This window comes from Mercenaria mercenaria, chromosome 3 (assembly GCF_021730395.1).
Source record: "Mercenaria mercenaria strain notata chromosome 3, MADL_Memer_1, whole genome shotgun sequence".
NCBI classification, from domain to species: domain Eukaryota; kingdom Metazoa; phylum Mollusca; class Bivalvia; order Venerida; family Veneridae; genus Mercenaria; species Mercenaria mercenaria.
This window is the reverse complement of record NC_069363.1, coordinates 70,457,448-70,478,666: the sequence shown is the minus strand read 5'-3', so window position 1 is coordinate 70,478,666 and position 21,219 is coordinate 70,457,448. Positions and strand designations below refer to the sequence as shown.

Below are 21,219 nucleotides of genomic sequence, written 5' to 3'. Positions count from 1 at the left end.
ATATTTTTTCTTGAAAGTTGACATGCAAACTAAGAAATATATTCTTAATAAATGCCTAAAAAGATTTAAAAAGAAACTTCATCACTTTAAATTTTATGTCTTGATTTTACCTGTCACTTGAGATTTCCGCGCATGTAGAATCGGGCGAAATCAAGACCCGTATAAGTTTTTCGCTTCAAAACCACCCTAAATATAAGTATATTTTCTTGAAAATTGACATGCTCATGTAGATTTATATTTTTAATAAAAGGTTAAAAGGATTTTTAAAATTAGTCATTAGTTTACATTTTATGTCTAGATTTCGCTAATTTGATTAGATTTCGCGAAATCTACTAGATTTCGCTATTCAGTCATACCCGTAATGTATGGTTTTAACTGCGGCTGCCAGACGTAAATATCCGTGTTATACACAATTTAGATTGAAATTCAGACAACAGATATTTAATTTCAATCAATAAAAATCAATCACAATCAGTTTTAGATAAGGACACATTGGCTTTTACCTTTTTTTAAAAAAAATTTTGAAATCGAAAGTAGGCTGTCAGAACGTATGCTTGCGGTGACAAACTGCCACATTTGTCTTAATTTTCTTCAATAAAAGGTATTGTCATTGTAGACTTTTATTTTAGTTACTGTCCAGTGCTGTTAAACTGTCTTTGCATCATCACAATTTGTCAAATATATTCTTTAAACTGAAGAACTGGACAATGATTATGAAAGTGTATCAGTATCCGGACATAAAGTTTTAGATATCACGATTTTGACCAGTGAGGGTTTAAGACAGGGGTGTGCAGGGATAAGAATTGAAAAAATAATTTTCTATTGTTAGTTTTGACTGGTTTAAGGAAGATGACCCTAGCAAATCACACTGTGTTACATGTAGACTGGCAAAATTTAATAATGCATATGCAGGGGGTCATGACACATAAGCCAAACAACAATTCACACCACACATGCCTGTTATAATACTGATGGTGATTTAGTATTATTATCCCCCGACGAAAGTCGGAGGGATATAGTTTTGGCGTTGTCCGTCCGTCCGTCCGTCCGTCCTTCCGTCCGTCCGTCCTTCCGTCTTTCCGTCCGTCCGTCCGTCCGTCCGGAGCCATATCTAGGAAATGGTTGGGAATATTTATTTAAAACTTCATATACATGTTCACCACAATGAGTTCTTGCGGCCCGTCAAGTTTCAGTCAGACTGCCCAAGTAACACTAGAGTTATGGCCCTTAGAAGTTTCTAGTGTTAACTATATAGGGTACTATAAATATGGCAATTTCTGCATCATAACTTTTGATATATTTCACCTAGAACTATGAAACTTAAACAGAATTTAGATCACCATAATGTGGTTGTGTACACACAATTTCATTTGGATTTATTTGTAAATTAAGAGTTATTGCCCTTTAATTGTATAAAAATCCACATATTTGTACATAACAAACTTCATTTTGTAGAATTTCATTAAATTTCTTTCATTCTTTTCCATGAACATTTATTGTAAACATGTGAAGTTGTGTACCCACACCTGGTCGCCCCCTTACCTTGATCACACACCTCCCCCCCCCCCCCCCCCCCCCCCCCCCCCCCCCCACAAAAAAAAAATCATTCCTTATTTTAGATTTTTTTCAAACAAACTTCATATACATGTTCACCACTATGAGGTTATGGGGCCCATCAAGTTTCAGACAGATTGCCCAAGTAACACCAGGGTTATGGCCCTTAGAAGTTTCTAGTGTTAACTATATAGGGTACTATAGATCTATAGATATGCCAATTTCTGCATCATAACTTTTGATATATTTGACCTAGAACTATGAAACTTTAACAGAATTTAGAGCACTATAATGTGGTTGTGCACAGACAATTTTGTACGGATTTCTTTTTTTTAACTTCAGAGTTATTGCCCTTTAATTGTCTAAAAATCCACATATTTGTACATAACAAACTTACCATTTGGCAGAATTTCATTACATTTCTCTCATTCTTTTCTGTGAACATTTATTATAATCATGTGAAGTTGCGCACCCACACCTGGTCACCCACTTGCCTTGGTCACACCCCCTCCCCCTCCCAACCCCACTCCCCCCCACTCCCAAATTTTTTTTTTTTCATTTATTTTAGATTTTTTTCAAACCTTCCAAGTTGTACTATTCCTCCACCTCACCTCTCCCCCCAGTCATGCCCACCACTGATCATGCATCCTCTGCCCCCCCCCCCCCTCCAACTTCACCCTTTTACCTTTTTTTTTTCAATTTTAATTTTCAATCAATATTTATAATCAGCATGTGAAATTTTGTTTCCTCTCCCGTTCCCCTGCACCCCCACCCCCTAAAAAAATAAATATATACATATATCTATATATAGATATATATATTTCCATCCTTTTTTTTTTTTAAATGTTCAAACCTTCAACATGTTAAGTTGTGACTGCACAAACCTTGCCCTCAGCCATGTTCAAGATATCTTATCTGTGTTCTCTTAAGGACATCTGATCTTTTAAGTTCAAATGTACATGTAAAACAGCAACACCTGGTGCCAAACCACTCAAAGACAATATTTCATTCAAGTTAAACTTCAAGCTCACATTTCAATTAACTGCATTTAATTTTAAAAGCTAAGCTTATTACAGTAAGCATATCCCATTCAAAATAAATTCTTTAGTCCGGATCAAAGTATCATACATTTATTGTGTACTCTTTCATTAAACATTTGTTTTCTGTTAAATTGATTTTGACTAATGAAATTATTTGCTTCTTATTAACATCCTTAACTTTTTGCCGGATATATCTTTTTGCTATTCCTCACCACAAACCCTTTCGGCGGGGGATACCAATTCATCGAATTTGCTTGTTTATTATAACTGTTTCAAACTACTGCATAAATACATGCTCACTGTGTGTCTTTGTATTTGATGCTTGGCATTTTGTTCTTATAAGGTAAAATATGTGTTGTTTTGAATTGTTATTCCTTTGTGTTGTACCATCAAAACTGTAATATACGGTGTAATTAATGACTGTTTTGACCCGCAGCCTCACTTCTCCCTGTTCTGAGAAAACTTCTACCTATTTTCACTGAAAGCAGAAGTCACTTCTCCCAATTTTTCTGGGCTAGCTTGAACCCTGCTGTAAAAGCTGTAATACAAGTATAAATAACTGCTTATTAAACAAATTTTGCATAAGATTATGTAAAACAATTTTTAAATTTTGCCACACATTTAAAATTACAAATTATGAATAATATATGCATTATTCACTGCACCTCGTAATAAAAAGAAGTTACTTGAAAGTAAATAAAATATGCCTTTACAAATTTTGTAATAAAAATGATGTGTATATGTATTAGCCTTTTGTTCAATGTCATGGAAAGTTTGATATATTTTCCATAAGTTAAAGTATGATAGGCTCAAATAATCTCCCTGAACATTGCAAATATAATATATGTCAATATTCTGTAAGACTCCTAAAGGGAAAACCTAAATCTTTACATTTAACCTTGAACATAGAAATTTTATTTACTTGTACATTCCAGTTTATTTTGTTGAAATGGGTATATATTAGATAAAGACTATCATAAGTAAATGGACTAGACTAGACTAGCCGCAAGACTGATAATAAAGAACTTGTCACAAAATTGAAAAAAATGTGATTTTTAAAAATTTATGTTATTGTGACAAATGCCAGTCTAATTTACAGATTTTAATATTATCATATGATATTGGACCTTAGATAATTATAGACTGGCTCTAATCACAATTCTAAAAATAAAAATTCTAAAAAGTTATAATAGTCTTGGACTAGACATGCAATTCCCATTATTAAAGATGCTACTTTTTTGTTGAAAATTTGAAAATCATATTAATATTGAAAAGAATTAGACTAAGAGATAAATGTAGTTAAAGATATCAGAATTAACAAAAGAAGAAGTTACAATAAAAGTACCTATAAATAATAAAAAGCTGCTTAATATGTGTATTTTTGCTAAATTTTCGATATAATGCTCTGCTGTTTCAATAAAGGGTATAATGATCTATAATAATAACTAAATTATCCATAAACATTTCTTTCTGTTAAATATAATTTTCATATAATAACAGTTTAAAAAATCAAATATTCCCTGAATATACTGTGTAATATTGTAGTCAGCAGACTGGTAGCATTGTTTACTCAGTAGTGCCACTTGTGGAGATAACTCTTCTGGCCTTATTTTTTTTGCTCCATTTGATATTTTCATTTAAAAAGAATATCCAATTTTCCTTCTTATAAATTAAAAGCATGATAAATTTGAAATTGCAGCTGCATAATAGTTGCAGTGGAACAAATTGACATGAAGTAAAAATCATTTGTTGCATTACACGGAGAAAACTAAACCACCTGCTTCCTGTTAGAATCCATTGTTCTAGTTTTGACATTGTTAAAGGTAATCTAGATTACTGTTTGAAAATAAATAAATTTTATGAACTCACCTGGTGCATTCTGTAAATTATTGTTAACTTCCAAGATGAAATAAGCTGCACATAGTAAAATATTTAGGGAAACACTCTCCCAAATTTTTACTCTATTCTGCTCTCTGTCAAAGAACTTCCTGTGTAGATTTGAAATTTTGATATTCTTGGGCAGATGTGCCATTTACAGTCAGCTAATGAAGGTAATGATACATCTATGATGTTAAAATATTTTTGTACTACTCAAAGAAGAAGAGAAAAAAGTTATTCAAGATATTTTCACAATACTGTTAGAAATGCAGAAAGAAAAGAACTATTCAATGCCTCTTGAAATACATATGAAAGAATTTAAACTAAACGGATATAGAAACGAAAAAGAAGAAGAGTTGTATTAAACATATTTATTTTTTTACGTGCGTTTTTAAAGATTTTTTTCTATAAGTATATTATATAGATGGTTAACAGAAAGGTAGATAGAATGATTATGCCAAAATTATCTATTAAATCAAAACTTGATCAAATAGTTAGTGATGAATATAAAAGACACGTGATTGATAAATTACAAACTGTTATAGATCCTTATCTTCATAAAAAGAATATAGATTTATTTGAATGGAACTGTGGTTGTTTATTACCTGAGAAAGAATATGCCAGAAGGTTATGTGATTGCCCGAGACCAAATAATTATCGAAACAACCCCAAAACAATTATTGCAACTGAATTAGATACCAATAATGAAAAAAACATATAAAAGCACTTACAAAGCATCCAAAGACCTTGGTATTAATGCTGGGCTAATTAAAATGTGTTGTGAAGGGACAAACCGAGTAAAATGCGGAATATCAAAAATTGATGGAAAAAGATATAAGTTTAAATATTCTTAATTTTATTTCATTTTTGCTTGAAGATTTTTTTTCTAAACATAATATATAGATGGAAATTGAAAGGTGGTCCAAAATCAATACATTAAGAAATTTGAAATTAAAATTAAATATAGACAAGATCCAAAGAATCAATTATATTTAACTATAAAAGACTCTTATGAAGTACTTAAATCTGAACTTGAAACTTTAAAAGGTATAAAAATAAATATCGTACTAAAAATAACTTTTGCGAAAATGAGTGCAAGCACTCAAACAGACACAATATATAAACAAGCTTATTTTTAGCCAAGGGCTCTAATTATTATAAGGAAATCTGAAATAATAAACATTTTACATCAAGCCTTTAACGAAATAATAAATAAAATTGGCAACTGGATTTCAGAAGGAAGTGGTTGGAGAATAGAGTCAGTTGATGCTCATTATATAAACAGATATAAATATAATCCATTAGCCGCTTCAAGTTATTTAGAATTACCAAAACCATTACAGAATCCAAAGAAAGGATTGATAAATATAAAGAATGATGATAATGAATGTTTTAGATGGTGTCATTTGGCTTACAAATTTCCCGCAAAAAATCATTCCGAAAGAGTTTCAAATTACAAAAACCATATAGAAGAACTCAATTATAAAGGAATAAAATTCCCTGGACATTAAATCAAATACCTAAAATAGAAACTCAAAATGATATTTCATTTAATATATTTGGTTATGAAGAACCCATAGACATTTATCCATTGTACATATCAAAATATCATTATTCCGAAAGGTGTGACTTGTTGTTGATTAATAACGATGAAAAATCACATTATGTTTGGATAAAAGACTTTAATAGATTAATGTTTAACAAAACAAAACATAAAGAAAAAAAGCATTTCTGCAAATCATGTTTACAAAATTTTTCACAAAAAAGCTATTAATGGTGTTCAAGCTGTAAAAATGCCAAAAGAGGGAAGAAAAATATATTTCAAAAATTATCACAAACAATTAATGGCCCCTTTTGTAATTTATGCAGATTTTGAGTCTAGAAAAATATCAACTGCTTTACCTTCGTCTAAATCTTCATTTACTGAACCATATCAAAAACATATAGATTGTGGTTATGGTTATAAAGTTGTTTGTTGTTATGACGATAAATGTACTAAACCAACACTAACCTACAGAGGTCCTAATGCTGTTTATAAATTTATTGAGAAAATGCTTGAGGAAGAGGAATATTGTAAGGAAATATTTAAAGAACATTTTAACAAAGAATTAAGAATGTCTAAAAAAGACGAAATTGAATTTAAAAAGCAGAAATCTTGCCACATTTGCGGAAAAGAGTATATAGAAGGCGAAGTGTCAGTAAGAGATCACTGTCATATAACAGGAAATTTAGAGGAAGTGCTCATCAAGACTGTAATATTAATTTTAGATTAACACATAAAATTCCTGTTATTTTTCATAATTTAAGAGGTTATGATGATCATTTTATTATGCAACAAATAGGAAAATTCAAAAAAGAAATTAATGTAATTCCTAACAATATGGAAAGATATATGGCATTTATGGTAAGTGGTTTGATTTTTATAGATAGTTTTCAATTTATGTCTCAATCATTAGATAACTTAGTAAAAAATATTCCAGAATTTAAGTACACATATCAAGAATTTGATAGTGATAACGTTGAATTATTAAAAACAAAAGGTATTTATCCATATGATTACATGGATTCATTTAATAAATTCAAAGAAATAAAATTACCTCCTAAAGAAGAGTTTTATTCAATTTTAAACGAAACACATATATCTGACAATGAATATGAGCATGCTAAAAATGTTTGGAATAAATTCAAAATTAAAACAATGGGAGAATATCATGATCTATATTTAAAAACTGATGTATTACTTTTAGCTGATACATTCGAAAATTTTAGAAGGTTGTGTTTGGAATATTATAAACTTGATCCTTGTCATTACTTTAGTAGTCCTGGGTTAGCTTGGGATGCAATGTTAAAAATGACTGGAATAAATATGGATTTAATAACTGATATTGATATGTATCTTTTTATTGAAAAGGGACTGAGAGGTGGAATAAGTTATATAGCTAATCGTTTCAGCAAAGCAAACAATAAATATATGAAAGATTATGATCCTGAATTAGAAACTAAATACATTATGTACCTTGACGCCAACAACCTTTACGGATGGGCCATGTCGCGACCTTTACCCTCTGGGAACTTTAAATTCATATCCGAAAAACAATTCAACACCTTAATCAAAAAAGGTAAAACTAACTTTATAATTGAATGTGATCTTGAATATCCAAAAGAATTACATGCTACGCATAATGATTATCCTTTAAATCCTGAAAAAATTAAAAATACCAGGTGAATGGCTTTCTGATTATGGTAAAAATATTTAAGAAGAATTTGAAATAGGAAACAGTAATGTAAAGAAGTTGGTTCCGACTTTAAGGAAAAAAGAAAAATATGTTGTTCATTATAAAAAATCTTGAACTATATACACAATTAGGATTAAAAGTATCAAAATTCATAGGGTATTTACTTTTGACGAAAGTCCTTGGTTAAAAACGTATATTGATTTTAATACTCAAAAAAAGATCTAAAGCAAAGAATTCTTTTGAAAAAGACTTTTTTAACTTAATGAACAACTCTGTATTCGGTAAGACGATGGAGAATTTACGTAAAAGAATCAAAATTAAATTAACACATGATGAAAATCTTTTGTTAAAATATATTGCCAAACCTTCATTTGTTAGTTCAACAATGTTTAATAAGAATTTGTTTGGTATTCATAAAATAAAAGAAAGTTTACTATTAAACAGACCCAGTTTAGTTGGAATGTGTATTCTCGATTTATTAAAATATTTAATGTATGATTTTCATTATAATTACATTAAGGAAAAGTATGGAAGTTCAGCGAAGCTTTTATTCACTGACACTGATTCTCTATGTTATGAAATAAAAACCAAGAATGCATATAAGAATTTTTATAAGGACAAAGATTTATTTGATAATAGCAATTATGATAATAATTCAAAATTTTATTTCGGCAATAATAAAGAAGTAATTGGAAAATTCAAAGATAAGGCCGCCGGCATTCCCACTGTTGAATTTGTTGGATTAAGAAGTAAAATCTATTCATATCTATTAGTGAATGAAATGAATATTAAAAAATGTAAAGGAATTAAAAAAACATGTTGTAAAGAAAACAATAGTTCATAAAAATGATAAAGATACCTTATTTAATTCAACCCAAACTAACCATACCTTTAAAGCTATTCGTTCTGATAAGCACAATATTTCTAGTTATGTTATTAATAAAACATCTTTATCATGTTATGACGATAAAAGATATATTCTTGATAATGGTATTGATACATTAGCTTATCGTTAAATTACAGAACCATAAATTGTTAATTGAATATTTTTAACGTTTAAAGAATTAATATAAATAACATCATTTGTTTGAAATTGATTAGCATAACTAAGAGAAATAGATTCTTTTTTTTCTGTTATTTTTGGCATTGTAACTTTGAAGAATTTTATTTTCTTTGTTTTTTAATTCTAATTTAACTTCTCCTTTATCTAATTTAATTGTATCTATAAGAATAATTAAAATGCAATTTTGTTTGATTGTTACATTATTACCATTTTGAACTAAACCAGGACTAGCATTACTAACTTTCCAGTGAAATAAGCCACTATCGGTATCTTCTGTTGCAGATGTTAAGAACAAAGGAGGTTTTCTTATTATTTGCCTTTCTATTTTACTTATTTTTTCATTTATATTATTAAATATTCCCATTATATAAAAAACACAATAATTAATTAACCAAATAGACTCTGACATAACTTCCTGGTTCTATAACACATGTATTTGATGGTGATAAATCTGGCAAAATCGTAAACATCATTCCTTTTTTTAGTTTAATTTCAATTTTTTTCTTGTAAACACTTGTTGTATTTTTAACTTCAGGTGAAATATTCTCCACCCCACTTGTTCGATCCGGACCATCGGGATCGCTCCGCCAATTAAAATAAAAATAATCAATTTTTTCACGAAAGAAGCCAATGATAATATTAATTTCGATTATGAAATCTCCATCTTATTATCCCCCGACGAAAGTCGGAGGGATATAGTTTTGGCGTTGTCAGTCCGTCTTTCCGTCCGTCCGTCCGGAGCCATATCTAGGAAATGGTTGGGAATATTTATTTAAAACTTCATATACATGTTCCCACTATGAGTTCTTGCGGCCCGTCAAGTTTCAGACAGATTGCCCAAGTAACACCAGAGTTATGGCCCTTAGAAGTTTCTAGTGTTAACTATATAGGGTACTACAGATCTATAGATATGGCAATTTCTGCATCATAACTTTTGATATATTTGACCTAGAACTATGAAACTTTAACAGAATTTAGAGCACTATAATGTGGTTGTGCACAGACAATTTTGTACGGATTTCTTTTGTAACTTCAGAGTTATTGCCCTTTAATTGTCTAAAAATCCACATATTTGTACATAACAAACTTACCATTTGATTTCATTAAATTTCTTTCATTCTTTTCTGTGAACATTTATCATAAACATGTGAAGTTGCGCACCCATACCTGGTCACCCACTTGCCTTGGTCACACCCCATCCCCCTCCCTTTTTTTTCATTTCTTATTTTAGATTTTTTTCGAACCTTCCAAGTTGTACCATTCCGCCACCTCACTTCTCCACCCAGTCATGCCCACCACTGATCATGCATCCTCTGCCCCCCCCCCCCCCACAACTTCACCCTTTTACCTTTTTTTTTTCATTTTTAATTTTCAATCAATATTTATAATCAACATGTGAAATTTTGTTTCCTCTCCCATTCCCCTGCACCCCCACCCCCCTAAAAAAATAAATATATACATATATCTATATATATAGATATATATATTTCCATTCCTTTTTTTTAAATGTTCAAACCTTCAACATGTTAAGTTGTGACTGCACAAACCTTGCCCTCAGCCATGTTCAAGATATCTTACCTGTGTTCTCTTAAGGACATCTGTTCTTTTAAGTTCAAATGTACATGTTAAACAGCAACACCTGGTGCCAAACCACTCAAAGACAATATTTCGTTCCAGTTAAACTTCAAGCTCACATTTCAATTAACTGCATTTAATTTTAAAAGCTAAGCTTATTACAGTAAGCATATCCCATTCAAAATAAATTCTTTAGTCAGGATCAAAGTATCATACATTTGTTATGTACTCTTTAATTAAACATTTGTTTTCTGTTAAATTGATTTTGACTAATGAAATTATTTGCTTCTTATTAACATCCTTAACTTTTTGCCGGATATATCTTTTTGCCATTTCTCACCACAAACCCTTTCGGCGGGGGATACCAATTCATCGAATTTGCTTGTTTAATTAGAAACCTACTGGAATTATGATATTTTTGATTTGTTTTAATAAAATTTTTATAATCTGTAATCTTATTAACTCGTATTCCAAACATAGCATAAAAATTTGTATCTATTTCTTGTTACCCTAATTGTCTATCTTCAGTAATATATCTATTCAGTACAGCCTTTACAGAAAGATTTCTGCTGTTGTAGTATTCCTGTTTCTAGTTCTTCTTCTATTGCTTTATAATTTTCATTAAGTTTAAGCATTACTTCAGCTAAATCATCAACTCGTTTTGTTGTAGCAACTTCAGAAGCAGATAAATTGTCAACAGTATTTTTTGTTCTGGCTAATCGTGTTTCTTGTTTTAAAAATTCACTGTTTACTTTTGTAATTTCTTCTGCATTAGTGGAAATTGCTTCGGTATTAGTGAAAATTGCTTTGGCATTAGCAGTAATTGATTCTCCTTGTTTAACTGATTTTTCAACAACAAAGTCCAGTTCATTTTTAATTTCTTCAACTTCAGCATGAAGCTGTGCTATATCTTTTTGTAATATTTCTGTAAGTGTACTTAATTCCGCGTACTTTAAATTGTGACGTGTGTCGACATTACTAATCAAGATCCGAAGTTGTTTCTTAAAATTTTCTATGTTAGAATTAAGCTCTTTCTTAACATTGTCTAATTCTGTGTCATGGTCATCGCCTCTTTGTGAAGCTACCTTTTCCAGTTCAGATTTGTATTCTGCAAATTTATTTGAAAATGTATCCAACAAATCTTGATTGTTTTTTGCCATTTCAGTATTTAGTTTATTTATTTCTGTTCTGATTTCTAACTGATACATATTTTGTAACTTTTTCTCGGCTTCAATAATCTTGTTTTTTAGTTCTTCATGTTTAATCATACTATCTTGTAATTCTTGAACTTGAGTGTATAACATTTCAGAATTAACCCGTAATACTTCTTTCATCTGAATATCTGTCAAATCAGATTTCTCTTCAAGTTCTTTAATAGAATCAACCATAGCTTTCATTTCTTCTTCAATTTTACCTTGTAATTCAATTATTAATAAAGAATTGTTTTTAAAATCTTTTTCTGATTATTCAATATTCTTTACTTCTTCTAGTGTCTCTTTTATACTTTTATTATCTTCAAGATTATAGTCTTCTACTACACTTTGAATTTTTTTAAACACAAACCGTCTTGAAACTGCATCACCGGGTTTATCTGGATTTCCTGGGTTGATTATTCTATTACCTCCCATATCTAATGCTCTGTTCATTGTGTTATCAAGTTCCTTATTTCTGTGAAGATACGATTCCGTTTCCTTTTTAAGCTTTTTGAATTGGTTTCTTGTGGCATAATCAATTAAATCTGTATCAAATTTAACTTTACTTATACTGTCGGGTTCGCTTATTTGTTTTACATCATTAAAAACTCCCATTATATTATACCAGTAAAGTTTTTTCTTAGAAACTTCCTTGGTTTACCAACATATAAGAAATCATATTTTTGTTTTGTTGCATTAGCAAAAGAGTTGTAATCTATATTCTGTTCATTACAAATCATATCATTTTCTCTTTTACCTTGACTTTCAAATAAAATATAATGTGAACAGTTAATTCGGATATCTTTCGGTGTTTTATAGTAAGACTGACTTAAATAAATAACAGAACAGTTTTTGTGACGTCCTTGAATAAAGTATTTTGTTATTTCATTCTGAACCTTTTTTTCTTCACATATATAATCATCAAATATTACTACCTTTTGTTTATCTGATTCAAGATCATTCACGTCAGTTATTTCATTATTAGAACATTCGAGTATTTCATTTGGATCTAATTTAATTTCATCTGCAATTTCATTTAAGTGATTTATTAAATCCTGATATTTAGATTGTTCTAGGTTTTTATCATACAGGTATAATTTATCATAATATATAAGAGGTTTTCGAAGCATATGCATTAATGTATTTGTTTTTCCTGATCCGGAAGATCCACATATTAACATTCTAAAACATGAATCTGGCATAAAAGGATAAAGTTGCTTAAAGTTATAAGATTTATTGTTTTTTGTATCATAATTAGGAATTTCCATTATATAATAATATTACATTATCTTACATTATCATACATTATCTTACATTATCTTATATTATTATATAAATGCTAGCAAAACTTAAAGAAATGAGAATAAGAAAAAACTTAGTCGGGCAAAAGATAAGAGCTAAGAGAGATGAAATAATGAGAGAGAAAAACAGAAAAGCTACTGGTCGAGAAATGTATAGTGAAATTTATAAACCAATTTCAGAAGGAATACAAAGTCAAAAAGAACAATTATCAATTCAGTTAAAAGCATTACCTGGAATTAAAGAACAATTAGCGTTACTTCCGAAAAACATATCAGAAGATCTGACACAAGGTATCACTGAATTAACTAGAGGAATGCAGGAAGAATCTAAAAGACAACAAGCTTTAAAACCAACTATCTATAAACCAATAGATAGGGGAGATGAATATACCGAATGGGTTCCTGAAGATGAATTTAAGAAATTAGAAGATTATGGAAGAGAAAAGATGGGAATAACTGAAACACCGTTATCATCAGCAAGAAAAATGGCAGAATCGAATAAATTATTTTTGGGAGAAGGTGAGGATGATGAAACTGATGAATTAGAAGAATCAGAAAAAGAATTGAAGGGAGATTTAGATATAAATATCGATAAAGATATATTATCAGGATATGAATTACCCATATTATCAGAATTATTAAAAAAAGATAAAGACCGTTGGGTAGAAACAAGAAAAGAGGTTACGCAGTATTTAAAGAACTTAACCAGTGGTAAAAATAAATATAAAGATGAAAAACCAGATAAAATAATTAAATTTAAAGATGCAGAACCTATGACTGCAAGCGAGTATGTTTCGGAGTTAGAATTACACAGAAAAAAATCTTTAAAAATGCAATGAATGCTTATTAAAAATAATTAAAGACCCAGAGGTATTTGGAAAAGGAATAAGATATCATAATCGAAAACGAAGTTTTCCTAAAAAATCAAATTTTCTAAATCCATATAAAGTTTCACCAAATGGACATGGTAATTTAATTATTGATCTTAATAAACTCTATGGTCAAAACAAATTGGTTGCTAAGGATCAAAGAACTGGAAAACAAGTAATTAACGTTAAGGTAGATAATGATTTAATTGATTTGATTAATAAAAGATATAACAAAAATAAAAAACATTCAATACTTTCTAGGAAAATATTTAAAGAATTAACAGAAAAATCAGGATTGCCTATCAATAAAAGATCTACGTAATTTAAAAAAGTAATTAGGGGTGATTCCATCAATACCTCCGGCAGTCAAGGTTATAACGTTTGTCCATGTAATCCAAAAGAACTGGTTAGTAACTTATTTGTGGTTCAATTGATGCTGGAAATAATAACGAAGAACTAAAAAATGAAGGTATTAGTATAATTGTTGAACTATTTAAAATGAATAAATTGTTACCAGAACAATATGAAATGTTATATAAAAATATATTTCTTGAATTTACACTTTTATTAAAATATTTTTAACAAATTATATATAAAATGGAACAAAAAATAGTATTAAATTCTGAAGCAGTTAAAAACGATAATAAAAATACTCCAAGCGATTTTACAGTCAGATTCAGTCGTTTTTTAATTTTAGATAAAAATAAAGATTATGATGTTGGTTTGGATAGTATTAACACTATGACTTACTCTTGGCATAATATTTGTGATGAATACAATAATAAAAGAATTTGTTGTGATAATGGTAAAGATTTGAAAGATATCATATTTACAAATGGTTTTTACAGTTATACCGACATCAATAATTATATTAGGGAAACACTAATAAGTAATGGTGATTTTGAATTTGATAAATCAGACATTGCTCCAATAAGTTTAGAATTTGATTTAAGTAGTTTTAAGATATTAATTTCAATTCATGATAATTTTATATTGGATTTAAGAATGTCAAATTTTCATACATTGCTTGGATTTGAGAAGAAACCTTTGAGAAATACTGAATGGGGAACTACAACACCAAATATAACTAACACTGTGGATACAATTTACATTCATTGTGATTTTATTGATAATTCACTCGTTGATGGTAATTTTAGTGATATTATCTATGCTTTAAGTACTGCAGATTTAACAAGAGCTTATCCATTTACAAAAGAGCCAAACAGAGTCGGATATTCTGAAATTAATAAAAATGTTATAGATTCAATAAGAATATGTATTACAGATGTATTTGGCAGAATAATTAATTTTAATCAAGTTGAAACAAGTTTTACGCTAACTTTAAAAGAAATTAATTAATATATAATGTATAAAAAAGTTTATGATAAAAATAAAGGAATATTTATTTATGTTGATGCTCAAACTGGAGAAGGAATCATACAAGGTAGACCTGTTGGTACAGGTATCCTTGACATTTTAACAAAATTGTTTTCATCTTCTGTTGCATCTGCTGGAAAAAAAGCTCTGGAAACTGCAGGAAAAGCAGCACTTGAAAGTGGAACAAAAAAGACTGGAACGGAAGTCGCAACTTTAGCTGTTGATAAAATTACAGAAAAAATTAAAAGTTTTAAAAAGCCTGCTGGTGAATTAATTGCCAAGAAATTACAAGAAAAAAATAATAGTAAAAATAATAATGATAATGAGGAGGATATTAATATGAGATTAAATAAATTATTGTCAGGATCTGGGACTTCAGCTCAGCGTAAACGTATTAACAGATTAATTTATAAAAAATAAAATAATATATAATATACATGTTTAGAACAAAACAGTATTGTGAAAGATACGAACTAACTCCTATTCAATTAGATACACCTTTAATTTCTGTCTTGGGAAATAATGTTAAACAACAAAAAAGTGGGTATCACTTTACAATTAATGATAGAAGTTCATATTTTGATTGGTTTAATGGTTATTTTGAAGTAAGTTTTAAAGTTAATAAACTTGCTAATGGTAATAATTATGGTGGTGATGATCAAATTGCTTTAATTAATAATGCAGCTTCAATAATTGATCAGTTAATAATTAAACAAAATGGAAAAAATTGTCAATGATTGTAATAATTTATATAAGGTAATAAATGTAAAGGGTTTGGTTGAATTATCTAAGGATTATGCAGAATCAACTGGAACAAATGAATTTATTTATTTAGATAATATCGATAGTGCTGAGAGTAGGCATGACCAAGATGGATATAATAAAGGTTTTGCTATTAGAAAGGTATTAATCCAGGGTGGTAATGAGGTAAATGCTAAAATTCCGTTAAATAATTATTCATTTTTTCAGGGTCTGGAACAAAACATGTTACCCCCAAACCAAATACAAATAACATTACAATTAACAAATGATGATGAATTAATTTACAGAGCTAATGCTGCTGATGCAGGTAGGGTAGTTGTAACTAGATTAATATTGTGGGTTCCGCGTTTAATTTTCAATGATTATGGATTTAATTTAATTTCGGAAAGATATACAAATGCAAGTTGGAAATACCTTCGTGAAATGATAACACAATCAACAGATACACAGCAAAATAATATAACTTTTAGAATAACAGCTGGTGTAACAAAACCTGAACATGTGTTTGTTTATTTACAACGACCAGATAAAAGTAATTCACAAGAACATAATCCACATTTATTTAAAGCTAATGCAGCAGATAATGATTGTAGGCTGGAATCTTGCCGTCTTGAAGTTGGTAATGGTGTTTTTATCCTGAAACGGAATATACAAGTATATCAAGAATTTACGATGATGTTCTTAATTATCTTCATAAACAAAATAATAAAACCACTTGAAGTCTCTTAAATTTATTTAATTTTAAAGAATTATTTGGATTTGTTCATTTTATCTTAGAATTTAAAAAGGAAGAAATTACAGAAGATCCTAAGCATATTACATTAACAGCTAAATTAAATGTTCGGCCAACAGCTAATATCCGTGTTTATGCAATTATATTGTATGAAGAAACAGTTAAAATAATTACTTTTGGAAATGAACTTGTTATTGTTTAAATAAAATATATATAAAACATATAATGGTATCAAATTATACTGAATATAAAGTAAATTTAACAGATGGGCAAAAGAAAAATTTAGCACAAGCTTACAATGATAAAATCCCACATACCTTTAGATTAAAACATGAACAATTACGTGGAAACTTTCCTTTACTTTTAACAAAAACACAAATTAATCAAATTAACAACTCTATTAGGAATAAGAAGGGATTAGAAATTACAATTTCAAAAAAAAAAACAAATGTCCAGTCAAGGTCAAAACGGAGGTTTCTTAGGAGCTTTGGCTGGTCTGTTAGGCCGGACAGTGCTTTCGGTAGCTACAAAAATAGCTCCAAAAATATTAGGGCCGTTAGGCGTTGGGGCTTTGTCAGGACTTGCTAGTACTGGTGTTAGTAAATTATTTGGAAATGGTATGATTTCGGTAGCTAATGATAAGAAAAATATGATATCACCATATCTTACACCTAATCAAAGAAAACAATTAAGGGGATCTGGTGTAATTACATTAACACAAAAACAGAAACAAAATGGTGGCTTCTTAGGTATGTTAGCTGCTAGTCTAGGAATACCTTTGATCACGTCCTTTATAAGTGGTAAGGGACAAGGTCAGGGAATACAAATCGATTCTCAAAGAAGACCTTACAGACGAATTCCCATAGTAAAAAAAAAAAATGTATGAACAAACCTATTTCTAACTTTGAAATTGAACAATGGGTTAAACAACTTGGTATTAAAAACTTCAGGGGTGTGTTTAGTAGAAATAATTTGCCAAAAACAAAGTTAAAGAATGAATGTGGAATTATAAATTTAGATGACTCTATGGGACCTTGAACACATTGGGTTTGTTACTTGAATACTTTGTACTTTGATCCGTTTGGTTTGGCGCCACCTAAACAAGTAATCAGGTATATACCAAATGTAAAGTACAACAATATTCAATATCAGAGCAAAACGAGTGTATTATGTGAATATATTGTTTATTTTTCATAAAAATGTTACAAAACGAAGAACCGCTGTATGATTTGTTGTATAAAATATTAAAACCTAATAACCAAGGAAGGAATGAGCAAGTAATAATAAATTATTTCCGTTAATCAGGGTGGTTGTTATTGTTTATTTTTAATAAAAAATGAAAAATATTTTTTAGATAGAAATAAACAAAAAAATTTTTTTTTTAATTTTTCAAAAAAATGGTAAAAAGTGTCCCAGAACCCCCATAATATATACTACTGTGATAATAAATTTAACATAGTCTCAGAGGCCGAGTCACACCTTGGATCGCCCGGGGGATTCCAGAGTGGGTTTTTAATGTTGAAATCTCCCAGAATTACTGATTGTTTTTACTGTGACCAAATATAGTTATGCCGTTAATTTCATATTCATTGTGAATTATTGACTTTTCGACTGTGAATTTGATGCCCTGTTTGGCATATATTATTGTACCGCCTCCTCTTTGATCTGTGCGTTTTTGATATGTGGCTATTTCATAGTCATAAAGCTTTGGTGGTGTTATTTTTTTTACCATAGCTAAACGCTTCCTGAATACACACGGCATGTACTGTATCTGTAGATGACTTAAGGAAGCTGTTTAATTCGGTGACCTTTTTTGTCCCCTGCAAACCCCCGGGCGTTCCAAGACATAATATTAAAATTACGATTACCTGCCGTCTTGGAATCTACACCGGACATTATTAATTAATTAATTAGATGGGGATTATTGTTTTACATTTTCTTTTTACTTAACAGTGATGTCACCTAATAGGGACCACATCCGGCATAACACTGGGGTGGTGGTGGGGGGGTGAGGGACCCACCGAGGGCGTCTGCGACCTATTGCACCCTGTGGCCTTACATTTCTGTTTACGTTGTTATAATGTCGGGGTCCAGATAACCTCCTACTGTGGTATCTGGGTGCACTGGCAGTTTGTGTGTAAGTGGGTGGGGTATGTGTTTGCCCCGCCACAGTTTCTTGTGGTTGGTCTTGTTGTTCTGGTGTGATGTCGCCCTTTGATATTGCTTCATCAACCATTTTTTCAATCGCTGGACCATCAATATCTTGACCTTGTATCTTAGTTGCTAGTTGCATAATGATATCTTTAACCTTTGACTTGTGTATATATTCATAAATGTTTTGTGGTTGCTGCGATTGTGTTTTATGGTCCGGTGTTTCTGTTGATGTGAGACCAGCGTCTTTCATTCTGGTTTCATATTCATGTTTAATTGCTGTGTTTTTGTTATGGATGCTTTGCAAGTAGTTGGTGTACACTACACAACCTTTGTATGCAGCGCTATGTGGCCATTGCAGTTAGCGCATTTTTTTATGTTGCGTGTGTGTGTGTGTGTGTGTGTGTGTGTGTATGTGTGTGTGTGTTTGTGTGTGTGTGTTCGGGTTTAACGTCTTTTTCAACAATTTTTCAGTCATATAAACGACGGTGTCTACTTGTAGCAGTGAGCACAATGCCCAACTTTATAGTGCTACCTCACTGGAATATCACGCCGTAGACACGTGGCATGATACCCCACCCAGTCACATTATACTGACACCGGGCTGACTAGTCCTAGCACTATCCCCTTAATGCTGAGCGCCAAGCGAAGAAGCTGCTAGTACCATTTTTACGTCTTTGGTATGACGCGGCCGGGGATCGAACCCACGACCTCCTGCACTCGAAGCGGACGCTCTACCACTAGGCTACCGAGGCGGTTTTTTTTTTATGTTGCGGTATTGACATTCATAGTGTGAGTGTGGGCCCGCACAGTGTGGGCATATTGGTTTTCCTGTGCATTTGTTTGCAGAGTGCCCGTGTTTTTGACATTTATTACACCGGAGGGAATATAACAATGATGGGTAAACTGGTACATGGATTCCGTCATTCAGTTTCACCTTCAGCGGTGCCTTTTTTCTGAACTAAATGCGAGTTTAATTGTTGCTGACGGAACCTTCCTTCCATTAATTATTTCGAATCCCCGGTGATAAACTTTGATGTTATTTTCGCTGGCAAACTGCTTTATGTTGTCATTGTAGTTGATGTCTTTAACTTGTATGACTCCTTTTGATACTTTATTTGTGTTTTGACTGGAACGTTTATCAGATATCAACGGTTCCAGAGTGAAATTATATTTATCAAACGTAAACTGCTTAGCCAGGTCCAACTTGTCATTGCGTATCCTAAAAGTAGGACACCCTCCCTAGTGATGGGATGGGAAAGGGTATCAATGGTGTCAGTCCCCTGGGTTGGTGGTGAACCAGGGTGATTGTTTCCTGATCTTTCCGGTTGACTGACACCAGTTGCACAGGGTGGTGATGTCCTGGTGTCAGTCCCTGGGCCTTGCTTGTTACCTTGTGCCTTACTTTCCCGGTCAATTACTTTGGACATTATTGGGGTTTCTGGTATACCATCCCTGTCTGCGGCCGGTTGTCCAGGGTGAAGGCTATCCTCTGACAGGGAGTGGGGGGGTTACTATCAGATGTTAGCCTCCCAGGGCTTCCGGTTGAGTTGGATTGGTCCACTCCCACCGGGCTTGGGTCAGGGTAGGTAACGTTGCACAATGGATTGAGTCTTGTGCTTGATAGTCCCAAAGACCCATCCGTGGAGTCGGAAAGGGCCTGTACTTTATTAACGGGACTCCCTGATGACGAGTTGAGAGATGTCTCTCTCGTCCTCTTTTTCCCTGTTACTTTCCCCAGTGACTGCATTGAGTCTACAAGCGTAGACCCACCCACTGGTGCAAAATCTGCACTTAACAGCTTTCTGGCTGTCCCCGTGACATTAATCTTGGGGGTTGTACCGGGTGATGGTGTCCCTGGTGACTTATTGTTTTTTCCTGACTTTTTTCCCATTGTTCTGTTATTTAGTTATTTATTAATTATTTCTTGTAAATGATATACGTAAACTTACCTATTTTCTATATAAGTATGCGCCTATTTATGGAAGATTGATTTATTTATATTAATATATCTATTTATTTGTTAATTTGATAAACCTATACTTATGAGCTACTTGCTTAATTATCTATCTTATTTGTAAATGCACAATATATGTCAATTCGTCAATTTTCTATATTGTACACTATGTAGAGATAGACCCTAAAATTTTCAGTGATAGTATTACATTAAATAAAGTCTAGAAATTGATTTCCAAGTCCGTGAAATAACCAAAAATGCTTTCACAAATGTGAAGTTTATGATAGTTTTGTTAATATCAATAACATAAGTTTTAATTTTTAATTTAAAGTTGTGATCCACAAAGAATGACAACTCTTGCCTTGGGCTAGTACTTATAAGGACGGATTACACCAAACCGGAAGTGACTACTCAGTGTTACTTGTGAAGTAGTCCAAAATGTAGTTCCATGCTATGGATGAAATCTGGCATAATGAGTGACATGAGGCGGTGACAGTTAAATTTTTTGGCTTCTGTTTATTGCTTATAGT

The 21,219-nt window shown here is 31.1% G+C and overlaps 1 protein-coding gene across 1 annotated transcript in view; it reads left to right on the top strand.

Moving 5' to 3' along the window:
- The first annotated feature begins 346 nt into the window (after positions 1 to 346).
- The window catches only part of LOC128556013 (ubiquitin-conjugating enzyme E2 U-like), a 247,655-nt gene continuing 226,782 nt past the window's right edge, over positions 347 to 21,219 (top strand). Inside the window, exon 1 of the mRNA XM_053539904.1 lies at positions 347 to 390. Coding sequence (XP_053395879.1) covers positions 362 to 390 — 29 coding nt within the window. The 5' untranslated portion in view covers positions 347 to 361. The remainder of the gene's footprint in view (positions 391 to 21,219) is intronic.